The 19,094-nt window shown below is 44.6% G+C and overlaps 1 protein-coding gene across 4 annotated transcripts in view; it reads right to left on the bottom strand.

The window, feature by feature from the left end:
* Positions 1-2,445: 2,445 nt before the first annotated feature.
* Positions 2,446-19,094, bottom strand: part of WWC3 (WWC family member 3) — a 109,609-nt gene continuing 92,960 nt past the window's right edge. For all 4 annotated transcript variants that reach the window (XM_061408178.1, XM_061408176.1, XM_061408177.1 and 1 more), the window contains 9 exons: positions 18,332-18,524; positions 17,036-17,197; positions 16,258-16,409; positions 14,717-14,882; positions 9,831-9,995; positions 8,902-8,994; positions 6,634-6,861; positions 6,359-6,486; positions 2,446-5,153 (listed from right to left, as the gene is read on the bottom strand). In XM_061408178.1, the coding sequence (XP_061264162.1) occupies positions 5,087-5,153; positions 6,359-6,486; positions 6,634-6,861; positions 8,902-8,994; positions 9,831-9,995; positions 14,717-14,882; positions 16,258-16,409; positions 17,036-17,197; positions 18,332-18,524 (1,354 nt within the window). In that variant the 3' untranslated portion in view covers positions 2,446-5,086. The remainder of the gene's footprint in view (positions 5,154-6,358; positions 6,487-6,633; positions 6,862-8,901; positions 8,995-9,830; positions 9,996-14,716; positions 14,883-16,257; positions 16,410-17,035; positions 17,198-18,331; positions 18,525-19,094) is intronic.

Genomic DNA, 19,094 nt, shown 5'->3' on the forward strand with positions numbered 1-19,094 from the left:
AGACAGAGTGCCTGATGAACTATGGAATGAGGTTCGTGACATTGTACAGGAGACAGGGATCAAGACCATCCCCATGGAAAAGAAATGCAAAAAAAGCAAAATGGCTGTCTGGGGAGGCCTTACAAATAGCTGTGAAAAGAAGAAAAGCGAAAAGCAAAGGAGAAAAGGAAAGATATAAGCATCTGAATGCAGAGTTCCAAAGAATAGCAAGAAGAGATAGGAAAGCCTTCCTCAGTGATCAATGCAAAGAAATAGAGGAAAACAACAGAATGGGAAAGACTAGAGATATCTTCAAGAAAATTAGAGATACCAAGGGAACATTTCATGCAAAGATGGCCTCGATAAAGGACAGAAATGGTATGGACCTAACAGAAGCAGAAGATATTAAGAAGAGGTGGCAAGAATACACAGAAGAACTGTACAAAAAGATCTTCATGACCCAGATAATCACGATGGTGTGATCACTCACCTAGAGCCAGATATCCTGGAATGTGAAGTCAAGTGGGCCCTAGAAAGCATCACTACAAACAAAGCTAGTGGAGGTGATGGAATTCCAGTTGAGCTATTTCAAATCCTGAAAGATGATGCTGTGAAAGTGCTGCACTCAATATGTCAGCAAATTTGGAAAACTCAGCAGTGGCCACAGGACTGGAAAAGGTCAGTTTTCTTTCCAATCCCAAAGGCAATGCCAAAGAATGCTCAAACCACCGCACAATTGCACTCATCTCACACGCTAGTAAAGTAATGCTCAAAATTTTCCAAGCCAGGCTTCAGCAATACGTGAACCATGAATATCCAGATGTTCAAGCTGGTTTTAGAAAAGGCAGAGGAACCAGAGACCAAATTTCCAGCATCTGCTGGATCATCGAAAAAGCAAGAGAGTTCCAGACAAACATCTATTTCTGCTTTATTGACTATGCCAAAGCCTTTGTGTGGATCACAATAAACTGTGGAAAATTCTGAAAGAGATGGGAATACCAGACCACCTGACCTGCCTCTTGAGAAATTTGTATGCAGGTAAGGAAGCAACAGTTAGAACTGGACATGGAACAACAGACTCGTTCCAAATAGGAAAAGGAGTATGTCAAGGCTGTATATTGTCACCCTGCTTATTTAACTTATATGCAGAGTACATCATGAGAAATGCTGGGCTGGAAGAAACACAAGCTGGAATCAAGACTGGTGGGAGAAATATCAATAACCTCAGATATGCAGATGACACCAGCCTTATGGCAGAAAGTGAAGAGGAACTCAAAAGCCTCTTGATGAAAGTGAAAGTGGAGAGTGAAAAAGTTGGCTTAAAGCTCAACATTCAGAAAATGAAGATCATGGCATCCCGTCCCATCACTTCATGGCAAATAGATGGGGAAACAGTGGAAACAGTGTCAGACTTTATTTTGGGGGGCTCCAAAATCACTGCAGATGGTGATTGCAGCCATGATATTAAAAGACGCTTACTCTTTGGAAGGAAAGTTATGACCGACCTAGATAGCATATTCAAAAGCAGAGAGATTACTTTGCCAACAAAGGTCCGTCTAGTCAAGGCTATGGTTTTTCCTGTGGTCATGTATGGATGTGAGAGTTGGACTGTGAAGAAGGCTGAGCACCGAAGAATTAATGCTTTTGAACTGTGGTGTTGGAGAAGACTCTTGAGAGTCCCTTGGACTGCAAGGAGATCCTACCAGTCCATTCTGAAAGAGATCAGCCCTGGGATTTCTTTGGAAGGAATGATGCTAAAGCTGAAACTCTAGTACTTTGGCCACCTCATGCGAAGAGTTGACTCATTGGAAAAGACTCTGATGCTGGGAGGGATTGGGGGCAGGAGGAGGAGGGGACGACAGAGAATGAGATGGCTGGATGGCATCACTGACTCGATGGACTTGAGTCTGAGTGAACTCCGGGAGTTGGTGATGGACAGGGAGGCCTGGCGTGCTGCGATTCATGGGGTCGCAAAGAGTCGGACACGACTGAGTGACTGAACTGAACTGAACTGAAACATTATGATGTGATAAGGCTACTGTGCATGTCTTTCTCTCTTAGCCATACATACTGAAATGTTTCCAGCTGAACCAAGGTGGATGGGATTTGCTTCAGAAGATGGAACCAAGGACAGGAGAAAGTTTGGTGTAGACCAAACAAGATGGGCCAAGAATGATTCAATTTGAAGGGGTGAGGGAGAGGGCTTTATGTGTGTTCATTGTATTATTCTATTTTCACACCTCTATTTTTATGTTGAAAAAGCTGTTTTCAGTCACAAAGTCACGTCTGACTCTGCAACCCCATGGACTGCAGCACACCAGGCCTCCCTGTCCATCACCATCTTCTGGAGTTCGCCTAAGTTCATGTTCATTGAATCAGTGACGCCATCCAACCATCTCATCTCTTATATACATTTTTATATATTTAAGTCTATAATTATATTTTTTAAAAATCACACCATTTCCATTCTGTTTTTAAGGCAGGTTAGTTTAATTTTATAGAAGAAATACTTTCAAAAGATACAAATGACACAATTAGAACAGAGACAAAAATAGAGATGAATACTGATTATAACTTATTCCCACAACAGAAGGTTACATATTTCGGTGGTGACAGTTAAGTTACCAGATGAATGGAAGACCAAATTCCCTTTTATTTGCTGTAGTGTTCCTAAAGGACCCTGGTGGCAGACTTTGGATTGTTTCTGGACTAAACTGCTGATAAAACAAGGCAGAGGTTTCTTACCACAAGGCACAGTTATGGACAAACTTAAACGTAAGAAAATACCCCTTAAGACGATAGGACTTCACTTTTTAGACATGTGGGATATTTTCCAGGGGGTGGCAGTTTTAACCAGTCAGAAGCTGCAAAATCAAGTCATGAAAGAGAAGCCAATGAGGGGACACTGCGTCCTCCTGCCTCCTCAGCTGGCCTCTATCGCTGTCCACCTGCCCCTTCTGGCCACAGACTGCCAAGCAGCAGGAAACCCATCACCTCCCCTCCTTCATCTGCCTGGCTTTTCTTTGCTTTCTTAGGATGGTCCCATTCAGGTGCAAAAGCAGACAGACTCAGGAGGGAGGGAGGGACACACAGAAAGGTGCAAGCAGCGCTCCTGGAACTGATGTCAAAGCACAGACTGGATCTGTTTCTAGTGAGGCAAAGCAGGGATTTCTTTTTGTTTTCATTAAACTCTGGGGTGGAGAAGCACGCCAAACAAAAATCATCAGTCTCGACTGGGCAGTGACATTTATCTGCAAATCCTTGCAGGCTTTCTATACAGGCACAGTGGGTTTCCCTACGTTGCCACTTTGTAGGGCTTGAAAGTAAAAGCTGCTTCAACCCTTCAACCCAGTTAGCACTTCAAGTGCAATGTGGCTACAGAGCGCCTAGGCAAGGTGGCTGGGACTGCCCCACTTCCGGGGAGCCATGCACCTGAAATGTACATGATTTGCTTTCCACACACCCCAGAGCCTAGCGCCAGCCAATTCGTTAATCTCAACAGCTGGGAACAGGGAGGGCCTGCCACCATCCTGACCAATTCACTAACGCTGTCTCCTGGCATTTTTGGCAGGCACTGATGTTTTATGTGTCTCTACCTCTGTTGTGGGTATGTATATAGGGAAATAAGCAAAGGAAAAAAAGAAAAAAAAATCAAGACTAGAGGCAGAGATTCATAGCAATAAGTGGCAAGTGTGAAAAAGCATAAAGTTTTCAGCTTTACCACCACTGACAACTTTACTGTCCGTGATAGGTCAATGAAATGCTTTTACAAAATTCATTTTTAATAAATGTGAAAATGAAGGCAGATTATACAAGGGAGTGGTTACAGACTAATGGGAAAAAAGATGCTGCTGATTAAGGGGGGAGGGGAGACATTTTCAAGGGAAGGGCAGAAAGACGGTGTGGGGACGAGGGCGTTTTCTCTTACATTTTGTGTGATTCACCTCGTTTACTTCTCTGAGGCCTCATGAAGGAGAGTGCATTCCATAGATAATAAATACGTAGTAGACAAACTATACCATTTGGCATTTTATGAGGATGGTATAGTTGTATTACGTAAAGAATTTTTTTCCTCATGAGCTAGTTCTAAGATTCCTTAAGAAATATCAGGACAACTCCAGTATGGGGCGGGGGCCATCTGATTGAAAGCAAATGCTCTCCTGTGAGCCACTTGCTGGCTAGATATGGCTCCCACAGAAGTCTGCTTCCTCAAAAAAGCGCCTTGGAAGGTTCTCATGTCCGTGCTGTGACGGCTCCATCCATCAGCGGATCCACTGACTCGCTGAAAATGCACCTTCCTTCTCTTTTCACTTTCCTGCAAGCAGAGCAGAAGCTCCACCACTGCCCTCTTTGTTGGGTCTCAGTCTCAACTGGATAGGGCGGACTAGAAAGGCAGAGGCCGGGGGAGGGCGGGCTGTGTGGCTGCCGCCAGGGGCTCTAGGACCGCCTTCAGACCTGGGGCCACAGGGACACTAGGTGCCCGCAGGGCACCAGGCACTGACTTACGATTGAGCCCCTGCGTTGGCACCTAACTGAGCCCCTGCGGTGGCATCTTAAGGGAACACAAAGGGTGCCAAAGTGTACGATGCACGTGATAAATGCACGGAGGAAGAGGATTCAGCACAGTGTTTGCATTTCGGGTGTCAGACACAAAACCGGCCCCAAGTTCCATTCTACCGCGTGACAAATACTGAAGAACAAAATTCAGTCTTAAAATACATCTTAAAGTCAGTATTTTCCTTCAAGGAAAAAAAAGTACTATAAATAAATTACAATACAGTGAATTTGCCTGAACTCACTTCGTTTCTGTCTTCCAGCCTTTAAGTCAAATAAAACAGCGTTAAAAACTGTACACTCTTAACATGATAATTGTCTCTTATAAAATAACCTGTCTTCAGAGATGTCAATTTCACAACAAGGAAAAACCAAGCCCTGTTGCCGTCACTATTACAAAATATATATGTATAGATATATGTGTTTTGTTTTTTTTACAAAATGTGTATATTAATAGCTTTGCACAAATATTTTAAAGACAAATTTAGCTAGCCTAAGAACTTCATTAAAATATAACAGGCAGATAAATACTTCATGTGTACAAAGCACTACATCAAACATCATCGGCAGGCAGAGGAGGTACGTTAATCCTTGGTCTTGTAAAAAATGCTATCTTCTCCCTGGGATTGGAAAGAATAACAGGTTAGGGGTTGACGGAAATCCAACAAAATCTGGCAAGAGCATCTGCTATCAATGAGAGCTTTTCTTACTGAGAGAATGCACTGAATTTCAATTCCCAAGAGCACATCTGTTTGTATATAGATTCTCTAAATCTTTTTGCGCCGCCCTCCCAATTTTAATAGAGGTTACAAAGCCCCAAGGGTTTTTCTTCAGTAACTAGAATGGTGCCTGGTATATGGAGATGCTCAGTAAATTTTTTCTGTATGAATAAATGAAAATCTATACAAGTTCTAAATCCTAATTGACTACTCTTACATGAAAGGTCCAGAACAGGCAAACCCACAGAGGCAGAAAGGAGAATGGTGGTGGCCAGGAGCTGATGGGAGGCTGGGATGGGGAATGACTGCTTAATGGGTCAGGGTTTTCCTTCTAGGGTGATGGAAATGCTTTCAAACTGGACACATTGTGACTGTACTAAATGGCATGGAACTGTTCACTTTAAAGCGGTTAATTTTATGTTATGTGAATTTCACCTCGGCTTTGTAAAAAGCCAAACACAAAAGAAAATGGATATAACTAGGTAATTTTCCTCACATAAAAAAATAAAAACAGGGAAAGCTAGTCTATGCTATTCAAATTCAAGACAGTGGTTATTCTGGCATGGAAAATCTGGAAATGCTAATAACATTTGATTATTGCTGTGTAGTGTTTATGACAATTCACTGATACATTTCACATGTAGGATATGCAGGCTTCCCTAAATGTCTATTATGATTCAATCAAAAACTAAAAAGGCAAAGGTGATATGCGTGTGTATCTAAATGTGAATCACTGTGTAGTTTACAACCGCAAACATCTGGAAAGAAGCAGGGGATAAACTGTTTAGAAGTAAATTATATCTATTAGATGAGAGATTACTACCAAAACAGGTAACAGATGATGCAGCAATAGGGGATATTTTACTTTAAAAAAGAGCTAAATGCAAACTCCAATGCACAGTATGATTACAAGTAGCTGAAAAAAAACAGTGCTTGGGGTAAAAAAGAAGATCAAAAGAGAACTGCACAATGCTAACAGCAGTGAAGATTTCTGCTTTGTTCTCGACCTCCTGCGGGTCTTTTTCAATACTTGACTTTTTAAAACGACAAAGGGCTGACAGTAAAAAAAAAGCCTGCGGGAAAGTGAGGCCCGGGCTTCTCCTCACCTGAACGTCTGCACTTGGATGGGCTCTTTGAGGTTCTGCCCACGCAGCTGGCACACCCCCTTAGAAGCCTTCTTCAGCATCTTCTCGGCTGCCTGTTCTTGATGGAAGTCAAGTTTGGTTTGTCTCGTCTGGAACAGCAACCAGCAACGCGGAGTCAACGAGAAGAACGCCGGAAGCCCACACTAGCTCCGCTGCGGGAGGGGCACCGGGCGGGAGGGGGAGAAAGTCCCGCCCGCCGGCCCGCCCCCCTCGCCCCGCCCAGGGCGCCCGCTCACCTGCCGCTCGGCCTCCCGCAGCAGGCTCCGGAAGCGCTCGTCTCGCAGCAGCCAGGCTGGCAGGTCGGTGTGGCCGCGGAGCTGGGCATCCTCCAGGCGCTGGCGCAGCTCGCGCAGGGCGCACAGCTCCTCGTTCAGCTGCCGCTGCCGCGTCCGCGACGCCTGGAGGTCCAGCTCCAGGTCTAGGGATGTGCGTGCTGCCAGTGCCGCCAGGGAGGACCTGCAGGGCTGCAGTCCAGGGAAGTTGAGCACCCCACCTCACCCCCACTCCCCACCCCCCGCGCCCTGCCAGCAGCTTCTTACCCTGGCCTGTCCCCATCTCCCGTCCCCTACTCCAGGGAAGGGGTCGCTGGAGGGGTATTTCTCAACACAACATCCATGTGGGCGACTGGGGTTCAAACCCATGTCCAAGAGCAAGCCAGTGACAGCCAACTGTCCAGTGGAAGGACCACCTTAGGTTTTGGCCCAAGTGCACAGAAATATACCCTCTCACATGGGGCAGGCAGGAGTCATCTTTCTCAAGTGATATTTGACAATATAAGTGAAAGTTAACGTGACATGAGCTTTCTTTGTTCTGACATTTGATTTTGACTTGCATTTGAAAGGCACAGGCAATGTTGTGTAGAAAGGTTTATGAGAGGAAAAAATTCTAAATAGCTAACAAGAGAAAGGGCTTTCCTGGTGGCTCAGACGGTAAAGAATCTGCCTGTAAAAGGGGAGACTCTGATTTGATCCCTTGGTCGGGAATATCCCCTGGAGAAGGGAATGGCTACCCACTCCAGTATTCTTGCCTGGGAAATTCCATGGAGAAGAGCCTGGTGGGCTACAGTCCATGAGGTTGCAAAGAGGTGACGACCACTAAGCAACTAACACTTTCACTTAACAAGAGAAAAGTGATCAAATACGTTATGAGGCCAGCAGAGAACACAACCATTGAAAAAGATGAAACCTATACCAACATGGCAAAATCTTAATGATCTACTGTGTAAGGGAGAAAAAAAGCATGAAATAAACCATGTGAGGGCTTTCTGTTTAAACACACACACAATGTCAAAAAAAGTTCCTTCCCAGGGAATTCCCAGATGGTCCAGTGGTTAGGGCACCCCCCTCTCCCTCAGGTTCAATTCCTGCTGGAGAACCTAAGACTGCAAGCCACATGATGTGGCCAAACAACAAAAAACGTTCTTCCCTGTATAAGCCTGAAGTAATAAGCAAGTCTGCTGTTTTTAAGTTCTGAGAAAAGAATTTTGTACATGGAGTTGAGAGCAGTACTTCCCACTGCACATGGCAAACAACCCTGGGGAAGGCAGTTAGTGCAACAAAATCACAAATCCATGAGCCTATCAACGTTCTTCAGAGGACTGAACCACTGTATGTGTTTTACATACTCATAACACTATTTTGCACATATGCAGAAGTTAAACGCAAATATAAGTGACTTGATAAATACAAATTCATGTAAAAGCACTGCTGAATTCATAACAGAGTTCTTAACCAGGAGTGACTTAGCCACTCAGGGGACACTTGGCAACATCTGGGGATATTCTTGTTTGTCACAACTGGCGGTGGGGGGAGGCGCATGCTACTGCCAACGAGTGGGTCAAGGCCAGAGATGGAGCTCAGCTTCCCACAGTGCACAGGACGCCCCCACGACAAAGAATGATCTAGGCCAAAATGCCAACAGCGTTGCTGTTGACAAATATGTTTGTAGCTGAATTATGTATTTTCTTATCATTCTCAGCCAACAGCTACTCTAAACGAAACCACCACAAGGAGATCTGGGAATTTATTTTTCTTTAAAAGAATCCTTCCCCAGGAAAGTAAGGGAACCACTAACTTACAAACTAAAAGTAGCAAAACTTTGTACACTGGTGTGATGTAGGGAAAAAAACTTGGTTATATAAGGATATGAAAGAAACAGTCTTATGTAGAAGAATGCTCCACATTGAAAGCCTCAAATTTTCTAAACTGTATATACTTGCTTTTCAAAAAAGAAAAAAAAAATCTGATATTGGATGGCTGATTGTTTACACTATATTTTAAAATGTAAAGATCATGTATTATCTTTGATTATGACATTATCTTGGGAAACATAAATATTGGTAACATGTTAGCTTTATATACAGTTTTAAGAAATTACATCTAAGTAAAGAAGGAAATAAATATATTGCCTTTCAAATAATATAGCTAAAATATTACCTTGTCAGGCTTGTAGAAATAGCTCCCAGGGTACATATAGACTACACATTAGTCTGCGTGGGCACATACCTGCTTATAGCGAAGGGTCCGTCTTTCCAGAGTGTTTCGCACAAAGGGGGACTTCCGAGGCAGTGTGGAACTGTCACTGTCACTACGATAAAGCTGCATCAAAAAGACGAAGGTTCAGAAACACTTCCTTAAGAATTCACATGCATCATCTGTGTACTCTGAATTGGATTACTCTGTTTCTCCTGCAGGTACTCACACACCCTTAAGGCTTTTAGAGTTTTTACCAGGACTCTGGGTATCACTTAAAAGAAAACCTACACAAGAGTTTCAAGCAAAACAAAGGCAGAGCGAATAAGCGGACCAACCCTCATCCCCATTCCTCCCTTGCGTCCATCAGCCAAACCAGGTGAGGTTTCCAGGCTGATCCAGCAACACAATTTCCATCTTATCAGTGCCAGCTGCCACTTGATATGGTGGGACGCTCATGAAAGCCTGCGCTGTCCTCAGCGTTTTTCACTTTTTTATCAATCACTCTTGTCTGCTGTGTTTCTAGCTTTGGCAAGAGCTGGAAAGAACGGCGTTCCAGGAAAGAGCCCTGTTCCTGGCAGGAGGACAAGTGCACAAGACTAACACCCACTCTGCTCACCAAGGGAAAAAGCCCACTTTTAAAAAGAAAAATAAATAATGCCAGCTTCATGGGAGCCAAGACAGCCTGTATTTTATTTGGCTGTGGGTTCTTGTTTTGGGATCAGTGTATATCTGCGTGAAAGCAAAGTCCTTGCCTTCATGGCCTTATTTTCCACAGAGTCAGATTTGCTTGGGGCAAAGTGGGGAGATGAGACCAACATTGATTTCCTACTCACCCACGCATGGTGTTCCTTTAGTGGTATCATTTGTGATAAGAGATATGTCTTTTAGCATAAATAAAAAAACAAATAAAGGGGACATAAAGAAAACTTGTAGACAGGTGGCAAGGAATCCCAACTTACTCTGCAAACATACTGGCTTCGTGCTCCAGGAGAGAAAGTCTGAGAACGGACAATGGTGCTACTCCGAACAAAGGGTGAGCCGCGGGCCCTGCGGCTGGGCCTCTCCTTCCGAAGACTCGCTACCTCTTCGGGGAAGAGATCTTCTGTGTTGGTCTCCTTGTCAACCTAGATACAATTTATTACCATGACTTTTGCTAGGACATAAGCAATCAACTCCATGTGACCCACTCTTCTGTCCTCCACATGGACTTCTACGTGGCATTTCACACTTAACACGTCCAGAATTTCTGATATTCCCTCGGCCAAGCATCTCAACCTAACTAGTTTGTTCAAGCAAAAAAAGTTTTCGTGTCATTCTGGACTCAGCTCTCTTTCATACACCCTGTATCTGGTCCAAGATCAAGTCCTGTTGGCTCTGTGTTCAAGATTAAGCATGTTGTGACCTCTTGTCATTGACTCTCCATCTGGGTCACCATCATGTTCTGCCTGCTTAGTGCAGGCTTCTCACCTGGCTCCCTGATTCCACACCTCGCTCTTCTCTTCAAATGCTTCTCAACACAGTGCCAGAGACATCCTGATAAAATTGAAGTAGGACCCTGTGATTCCACTCCTAGGTGTATACCCTAAAGACCTGAAAACAGGTGTTCAAATATTTGCACACAGATGGGTTCACAGCAGCCTTATTCAAACAGGTGAAAGGTGGAAGGAGTCCAAACCTCCATGGACGGATGAGTAGATAAAAAAAATGCCCTGTACTCATACAAGGGATGAGAAGGAGGGAAGTGCTGACAGACAACGACAGTGTGCTGGGCCTTGAAAACATCAGGCTGAGTGAAAGAAGCCAGTCACAAGACGCCGTGTACTGTACGATGACATTCATTCATTCATTCATTCATTTTTACTGAAGTATAACTGGCTTACATTGTTATATTAGCTTTAGGTGTTCAAGATAGTGATTCTGTATTTTTATACATTACAAAATGATCACCATAAGTCTAGTTACCATCTGCCATGTTACAGTTGATACAATATTACTGACCATATGATTTCCTTATTTTATAATCTCCCTTATTTCCCTCATCCTTGCACCTCCCCCCATCCTCCACCCTGGCAACCACCAGTTTATTCTCCGTATCTATGAATCTGTTGTTGTTTTGTTATGGTTGTTCATTTGTTCAGCTTTTTTAGATGCCACATATAAGTGGCCCATAGAAGGGGAAGAAGTAGAAGCAGTGACAGATTTTATATTCTTGGGCTCCAAAATCACTGCAGATGGTGACTGCAGACATGAAATTAAAAGACACTTGCTCCTTGGAAGAAAAGCTACAACAAACCTAGACAATGTATTGAAAAGCACAGATATCACTTTGCTGACAAAGGTCTATATAGTCAAAGCTATGGTTTTTCCAGTAGTCATGTACACATGTGAGAGCTGGACCATAAAGAAGCCTGAGTGCTGAAGAACTGATGCTTTCAAACTGTGGTGCTGGAGAAGACTCTTGAGAGTCCCTTGGACTGCAAGGAGATCAAACCAGTCAGTTTTAAAGAAAATCAACCCTGAATATTCATTGGAAGGACTGATGCTGAACCTGAAGCTTCAATACTTTGGCCACCTGATGAGAAGAACTGACTCATTGGAAAAAACGCTGATGCTGGGACAGATTGAAAGCAAAAAGAGAAAAGGATGGCAAAGGATGAGATGGTTGGATGTCTCACTGACTCAAGGGACATGTATTTGAGCAAATTCCAGGAGATAGTGAAGGAAAGGAGAGCCTGGTGTGCTGTAGTTCATGGGGTTGCAAAGAGTTGGACACGACTTAGTGACTGAACAAGTGAAATCATGCAGTATATGTCTTTCTCTGTCTGATTGCTCCATTTAGCATGATAATCTCTAGGTCCATCTATGCTGTTGCAAATGACAAGATTCCCTTCTTCTTTACAGCTAATATTTAATTTCACACACACACACCACATTTTCTTTACCCATTTATTGATGGGCATTGTTTCTATATCTTGGTTATTATAAATCATCCTGCAATAAACATATGAGTGCATGTATCTTTTCTATTAGCATTTTTGTTTTCTTCAGAAAAATATCCAGAAATGGAATGGCTAGGTGTATGGTAGTTCTATTTTTAATTTTTTGAAGAATCTCCATACTGTTTTCCACAGTGTTCACACCAACTTACATTCCCACCAACAATGCACAAGGGTTCCCTTTTCTCCACATCCTCTCCAACGTTTATCTGTTGTCTTTGATGACAGTCCTTCTTACAGGTACATGGTGATATCTCATTGTGGTTCTGATTTACATTTCCCTAATGAAAAGCAGAGACATTACTTTGCCAACAAAGGTCCGTCTAGTCAAGGCTATGGTTTTTCCTGTGGTCATGTATGGATGTGAGAGTTGGACTGTGAAGAAAGCTGCGTGCCGAAGAATTGATGCTTTTGAACTGTGGTGTTGGAGAAGACTCTTGAGAGTCCCTTGGACTGCAAGAAGATCCAACCAGTCCATTCTGAAGGAGATCAGCCCTGGGATTTCTTTGGAAGGAATGATGCTAAAGCTGAAACTCCAGTACTTTGGCCACCTCATGTGAAGAGTTGACTCATTGGAAAAGACTCTGATGCTGGGAGGGATTGGGGGCAGGAGGAGAAGGGGACATCAGAGGATGAGATGGCTGGATGGCATCACTGACTTGATGGACGTGAGTTTGAGTGAACTCCGGGAGTTGGTGATGGACAGGGAGGCCTGGCGTGCTGCAATTCATGGGGTCGCAAAGAGTCGGACACGACTGAGCGACTGAACTGAACTGAACTGAATGATTAGTGATGTTGAGCATCTTTTCATATATCTGTTGGCCATCTGAACGTCTTCTCTGGAAAAATGTCAGTTCAAGTCCTCTGCCCAGTTTTTAATCAGGTTGGTTGTTTTATTGATGTTGAGTTGTCATGAGTTCTTTGTGTATTTTGGATATTATCCCCTTGTCAGCTATAATGTTTGCAACTATCTTCTCCCATTCAGTAGGCTGTCTGTTTTCCTTATAGGCTTCTTCACTTGGCAAAAATTTTTAGTTTGATAAAGTCTCATTTGTTTATTGTTTTTATTTATCTTGCCTGAGGAGAGAAATCCTAAACTATAATGCATTGCTAAGATTAAAGTCCAAGAGCATACTACCTATGTTTTCCTCTAGGAATTTTATAGTTTCAGACCTTACATATAAGTCTTTAATCCATTTAAAAATGGAATGAGAAAGTAATCCATTTTCCCCAACACCACTTACTGAAGAGGCTGTCTTTTCTCCAGTGTATTTCCTTGCTTCCTTCCTCACAGATTAGTTAACCATATAAGTGTGGGTTTATTTCTGGGCTTTATAATCTGTTCCATTCATCTATGTGTATTTTTTTGTGCCAGTACCATACTGTTTTGCTTTCTATAGCTTTGTAGTATAGTTTGAAATCAGAGACCATGGTACCTCCAGCTCTATTCTTCTTTCTCATGGTTTGTATAAAACATAAAATTTACATTTTTTAGTGCACAGTTCAGTAGTATTAAATATATTTATATTATTGTGAAAGAGACCTCCAGAACTTTTTCATCTTCCCAAACTGAACTCTGCCACCATTAAACAACAATTTCCCCATCTCTAGCCCATGGTAACCACCATTCTACTTCCTGTCTCTATGAATTTAATTACTAAATTTAGGAATCTCATATAAGTATAATCATATAGTACTCATTCTTTTGTGACTGGCTCATTTCACTCAGCACAATGTCTTCGAGTTTCATTCATGTGGTAGCATGTGACATGACTACCTTCCTTTTTAAAGGTAATATTCCATTGTACATATATGTCACATTTTCCTTATCCATTCATCTGTGGATGGACGTGTAGGTTGCTTCCACCTCCTGGCTACTGTGAATAATACTGCTATGAACATGGATATACATGTATCTCTTGGAGACTTTCTTTCAATTCTTTAGGATGTACATCCAGAAGTGGAATTGCTGGATCAGATGATAATTCTATCTTTAATTTCCTGAGGAACCTCTACACTGTTTTCTATAGTGGCTGCACCATTTTACAGTCCTGATCTTTGAAGATACCAATTTACATTTCTAAATGTACCCCTTTCTAAAATGAGAAATCTTTCTAAAAAATGCAAGCCCTGCTTCCCTATCATTTCATCCTTCAGTAGCCCTTTTGACTACCTCCATTGCTGCTGAGTTGTACTGATTTACCCTGTCTGTTGCCCACAGGGCAGGACTTGCCATCTGTTTCTTTGCTGCTGCATCTGCAATGCCTAGCAGCTACCACGAGCACAGGCTGAGAGAGAATGCAAATGTGGTTGAAGAACTAGCGACTGAGGAATCCAGGTGAAGGAGTTACAAGTATCTACTGTACTATTCTAGCAGCTTCTCTATAGATTCAAAGTGCTTCAAAATGAAAAGTTGCAGGAGGAAGAGACATTAAGCAAGCCACTCCCCTGACTTGGACCAATGCTTGTAAAGGTCTGAGAAAGCTGGATGCTGGCAATGACTGGTACCTATGCCCAGAGCATCTCCTCCTGAGGCACTGTTCTTAATGTCACAAATGGAAAATAACTACAAGTGTCCAAAACCATAGGGACCCATGAAATATCCCAAGCCACACATGACCCTGAAGATGGGAATGGGTCATCATCAGATGGCTCATGAATGAGTAAAAATCCAACCTTTTTAGTTTAAAGAAGACAAATGTTTCCATAGGACTTGCTGTTTACAGATGCAAGGGCATTTGCTTGGCTTCCCTCATGTGGGATACACACTCCCCCATCCAGGGCAGTGCCCGGTACTGTCAGGCAAAACATTAAGGGATCCATCATATCCCTTGACCTTTTCTACTTACCTTAAGAGCTGGAGGCTGAAGTTTCTTGGGGCTGTAAGGATCTGCCTGGCCAGCAAACGTGTGTCCATGGATGGAGTCAACACCAACGCAGCAGGGCTCTGGGTGCGGGGGGCTGGTCTGGGCACAGCTGCTACAGCCACTGTCTACCGAGTCTGCCTGCCAACTCCTGCAGGTGGACATGGCAAAAGCCCTCAAAATGTTCATCAAGGACTGAGTTCACTGCTGCACTTAGAGCACTGTAGCAGAGATGCTCAATATTTGCTTCTGATGACTGAAGATGGGTACTTTTCTCATAAAGTGAAAGGCATTTAGGTTCTCTAGGGAAGACAGAGTGCTATGAGGCCTTTCATCTAGAGGGTCTGTCTGTCTGTCTCGCCCAGTTGCAGTCATTGAAGATGCCAGGACCCTGGGACCACCTCTCTGAGTCCTCTCAGCTTCCTGCCCATCCCTGAGCCCACCTCTCTGCTGTGCACTTTCCCTCCCGAAAATAAACTCCTTTTGAAAATAAACCCTGAGAAAGCTATTAGGAAGAAGTAGCAAGCTTTGGAAACATGCTCTTTATGGAAAAACGTGGAAGTAAAGCAATAAGAAAGTGCCTCCGGAAAGGATCTGCCAGAAAGCGATATACTCATGGTGCCGCTCCTCTGAGTGATTCCTCTACTGAAGACACATCTGCCCTAGTCAAGCATTTGCCCACAGGCAGCTCTGGGTAAGATGTAAAGGGGCATCACATGATTCTATTTAAATGAAATGCCCAGAACAAGCAAATCCTTGGAGATGGCATGGAGATGGGCAGTGGCCAGGGGCTGAGAGGACTGCTAATGGGGATGGGGTTTCCTTTTGGCAGGATGAAAATGCTCTAAAGTTGCCTGTGGCTTTGGGGGCATAATTGTGTGCCTGTATTAAAATCCACCTAACTGTGTACACTTAAAGGGGTGACTGTATGGTAGGGAGATTGAAATGTGAAAGTCAAAGTCACTTAGTCATGTCTGACTCTTTGAGATCCTATGGACTGTAGCCCACCAGGCTCCTCTGTCCATGAGGATTCTTCAAGCAAGAATACTGGAGTGGGTAGCCATTCTCTTCTCCAGGCAATCTTCCTGACCTAGGGAATGAACCTGGGTCCCTTGCATTGCTGGCAGATTCTTTACTGTCTGAGCCACCAGGGAAGCCCTGGTAGGGAGACTGTGTCCCAGTAAAGCAGTTAATAAAGAAAAAAAACAGAATTTTAAAGATCTATCATATCCAATCTTGGCAGAGGGAGCCCTCAACAGTTCCCTCACTTTAAGAAAATTCAGGAATAGGAGGAAAGGTGAAAAGCCTGTGCCTACAGCTAGAGTCAAAATATGGCCAAACAAACAAACAAACAAACAAAAATATGGCCTTCATGAAAACAACCACACGACCCCCTCATGAGAATCCCAACTTCTGCGCAAAGGTATCCAAGAGTCGCCCAGCACATTCTACAGAAACTAACCTGTAGCTGCTTCACTCCAGGAAGATGAGCTGCGTCTTTCTCAGGGGCTGCCGGCCACACTCACCTCTCAGACACGGCCTCAGCCTGCTCCTCCTTGCGTTCCATCTCCAGGATCTCCTCCTCTGTGTACTCCAGCTTCACGCGCTCCTCGGCCAGCTCTCTCTCTACTGCCTGCAGCTGCGCTGTGGTTCTCGCCAGCAGCACCGTCACTGCGTCCTGCAGGAAGAAAGGGATGACGCTGAGAAGCAACTGAGGCCAGTGGTGTGTGGTGGCGAAACGGAAAGCCTGTGGGAGCACCCTACTACCCTGCCCAGCTGGCAGCCATCCAGTGGCCATCCCCAGCTGCCCTCCAGTGAGAAGCACCTCAGCCCTGGTTGACAGAAAGTCAGTAACTTGGCCTTTTTAGGGAGCTCTGAAAATTCAAATTTTAAAGCTACTAACGCATCACTTATGATCAAGAACACGCTGCATTAAAAAAACATTATCCTGAACAGCCACATGCATTACTATGTGCTCAGCTGCTCAGTGGGTGAGTCAGCAGGGTCTTCTCTGAAACAAACGTGTGTGTGCTAAGTCACTTCAGTTGTGTTCGACTCTTTGCAACCCCATGGACTATAGCCTGCCAGGCTCCTCTGTCCATGGGATTCTCCAGGCAAGCGTACTGGAGTGGGTTGGCATGCTCTCCTCTAGGGGAGCTTCTTGACCCAGGGATTGAACTCAGGTCTCCTGCATTGCTGGCAGATTCTTTACTGTCTGAGCCACCAGGGAAGTCCATGTTTACATAGCTGTTTCTTAGAAACAATGTCCCCAGGAAGAGCCTGTCTCAAAGCTGGGCCACCTACTGTCTTCCTGCAAGCAGCCAGTGTCAGGTCCTGGGCGGCACAGTCTCCTGGCCGCTCCTCCTCCCGCCGCGGTGGCTCGGGGCCAGTGAACACCTGGACTGAGTACCATCGCAGCTGCATCTCGCTCGAATCATAATCGGTCAGGTTAATCTGAGCAATGCCCTGCAAGGTGTTTAAAGGAAAAAAAAGCACAACAGGTCTTGAATGACTGCATCTTAACAACCGACAAGCATCAAATAAAGTCACCCTTTAATGTTAACCACAAAGGCCACACAATTTTCCACTGCTATTCAAAGACTGCATGCATGCATGCTACGTCACTTCAGTTGTGTCCGACCCTTTGTGACCCCATAGACTGTAGCCCCCCAGGCTCCTCTGTCCATGGGAGTTTTCAGGCAAGAATACTGGAGTGGGTTGTCATTTCCTTCTCCAGGGGATCTTTCTGACCCAGGTATAGAACCCATGTTTTTTTAAGTCTCCTGCATTAAGCAGGCAGATTCTTTACCACTAGCGCCACCAGGGAAGCCTAAAAAGGCTGCAGTGAAATGAAAGTCTTCACAAAGGATCTAATGGGGGCAGCTCCTTGCTTGCAGGTTCAGCTCAATCAGAACGTGCTAGGAGGGGAAGTAGGGCACAGAACAGACAAGATGAAGTGGTGGGTCAGGCTCAGGGTATGCCACTTAGAAGAGCCAGTGATTCTCACAGGGATTTTTAAAAAAAGGTTGGTGGAACTCTTCTCTAATTCTGACACTGATGGAGTGGGACTAAGGGGGAAAATTCCAACATTGGGAAGAAAGCAGCCTGGTTTCCAAGCCCCGCCCTATCTGCCTAGGTAAAGATGGATAGTTGATTCACCTGGTTCCAAGGTTGCTAGATAAAATACTGCGCATCTGGGTGAACTGTCATTTCAAATAAACAGCATATTTAAAAATATATATATCAATTCTGTCCCAAATATTACACGGGACATACTTATACTAAAAGGGATCCATAGTTTATTTGAAATTCAAATGTAACCGACCATCCTATAGTTCTATCTGCCGAGTTTATCAGACCTATTTATTAGTTCCTGTGACTGAAGATGGGGATACTGCAGAAGTGGTTACGCAGACATTTTACAAGTATTCATTGAGATAATACACAAGTACAAAACACTTGACAAGATAAGGGGTTTTATCACCCCTTTTTCTCCTCCCTGCGACAGAGATCCTTTGACAGCGGCACAATTCATCAGTGTCCCACCCTGGGACTCAGGCAGGTGGGGAGGGAGGGGGCAGGGGCAGGGAGGGGCCGTACCAGCAGTTCCTCCTGCAGTTGCGGGTTCACGGAGCACACGTATAACTGAAGAGACTTCAACGTCACCATGCTTGAATGCACAGGGATTCTGAACACTTCATTAAATACCAGGGGGGCTTGCAATTCCAGAGCCTTCGAGCAGTAAGTGTTTGGCGTGCTGGAGTCAAGCGGGGGCAGATAGACACGGATGTGTCTGCAACCGAGAGAGGGAGGAAAAAAGCGGATGGAGGCAGCATTTACTGAAACAGCTGCATGGGACACGCGTGGATCACAGAAGCGTGCAGATACGCCACCTAGTTTCACTGCCCATACGCAGAGTTTTACTGTCTTTTGGAGGAGATTCTTTTTGTCAACTAAGAATAAGGCCAAAGAACTTACAAGCCCCTAGAGATCAGGGGGAGAAAACCCACTCACAAAGGAAAGACTTCCAGGTCAGTGGTTAGGACTTGAGAGGGACTCAAGTGGACATTCTGCTTTCACCATCTTTGTGGGAAAAAATCTGGCCGGATCTCTCCACGGCCCCTTGGCTCCCTCTCCAAGCTCTGCCTGCCGCACCAGGCTGTGCTCCCTGCCCTGTTCACCCCCGGCGTGGAAGCTGGCACCCAGGAGACGCTCAAGCATCAGTGGATGCTGCAAACCGTCAGCCACCCAAAACCAGGCTGCTTCCAAGGGCTTTGCAAGGCCAGTCTGCGAAGATGATTCATGGAAGGGGAGGGCGCCATCTGGCCTGAACGCCCATCACAGGGGGGCTCACCCACCTGGC

The sequence above is a fragment of the Bos javanicus genome, chromosome X (genome assembly GCF_032452875.1).
Source record: "Bos javanicus breed banteng chromosome X, ARS-OSU_banteng_1.0, whole genome shotgun sequence".
NCBI lineage: Eukaryota > Metazoa > Chordata > Mammalia > Artiodactyla > Bovidae > Bos > Bos javanicus.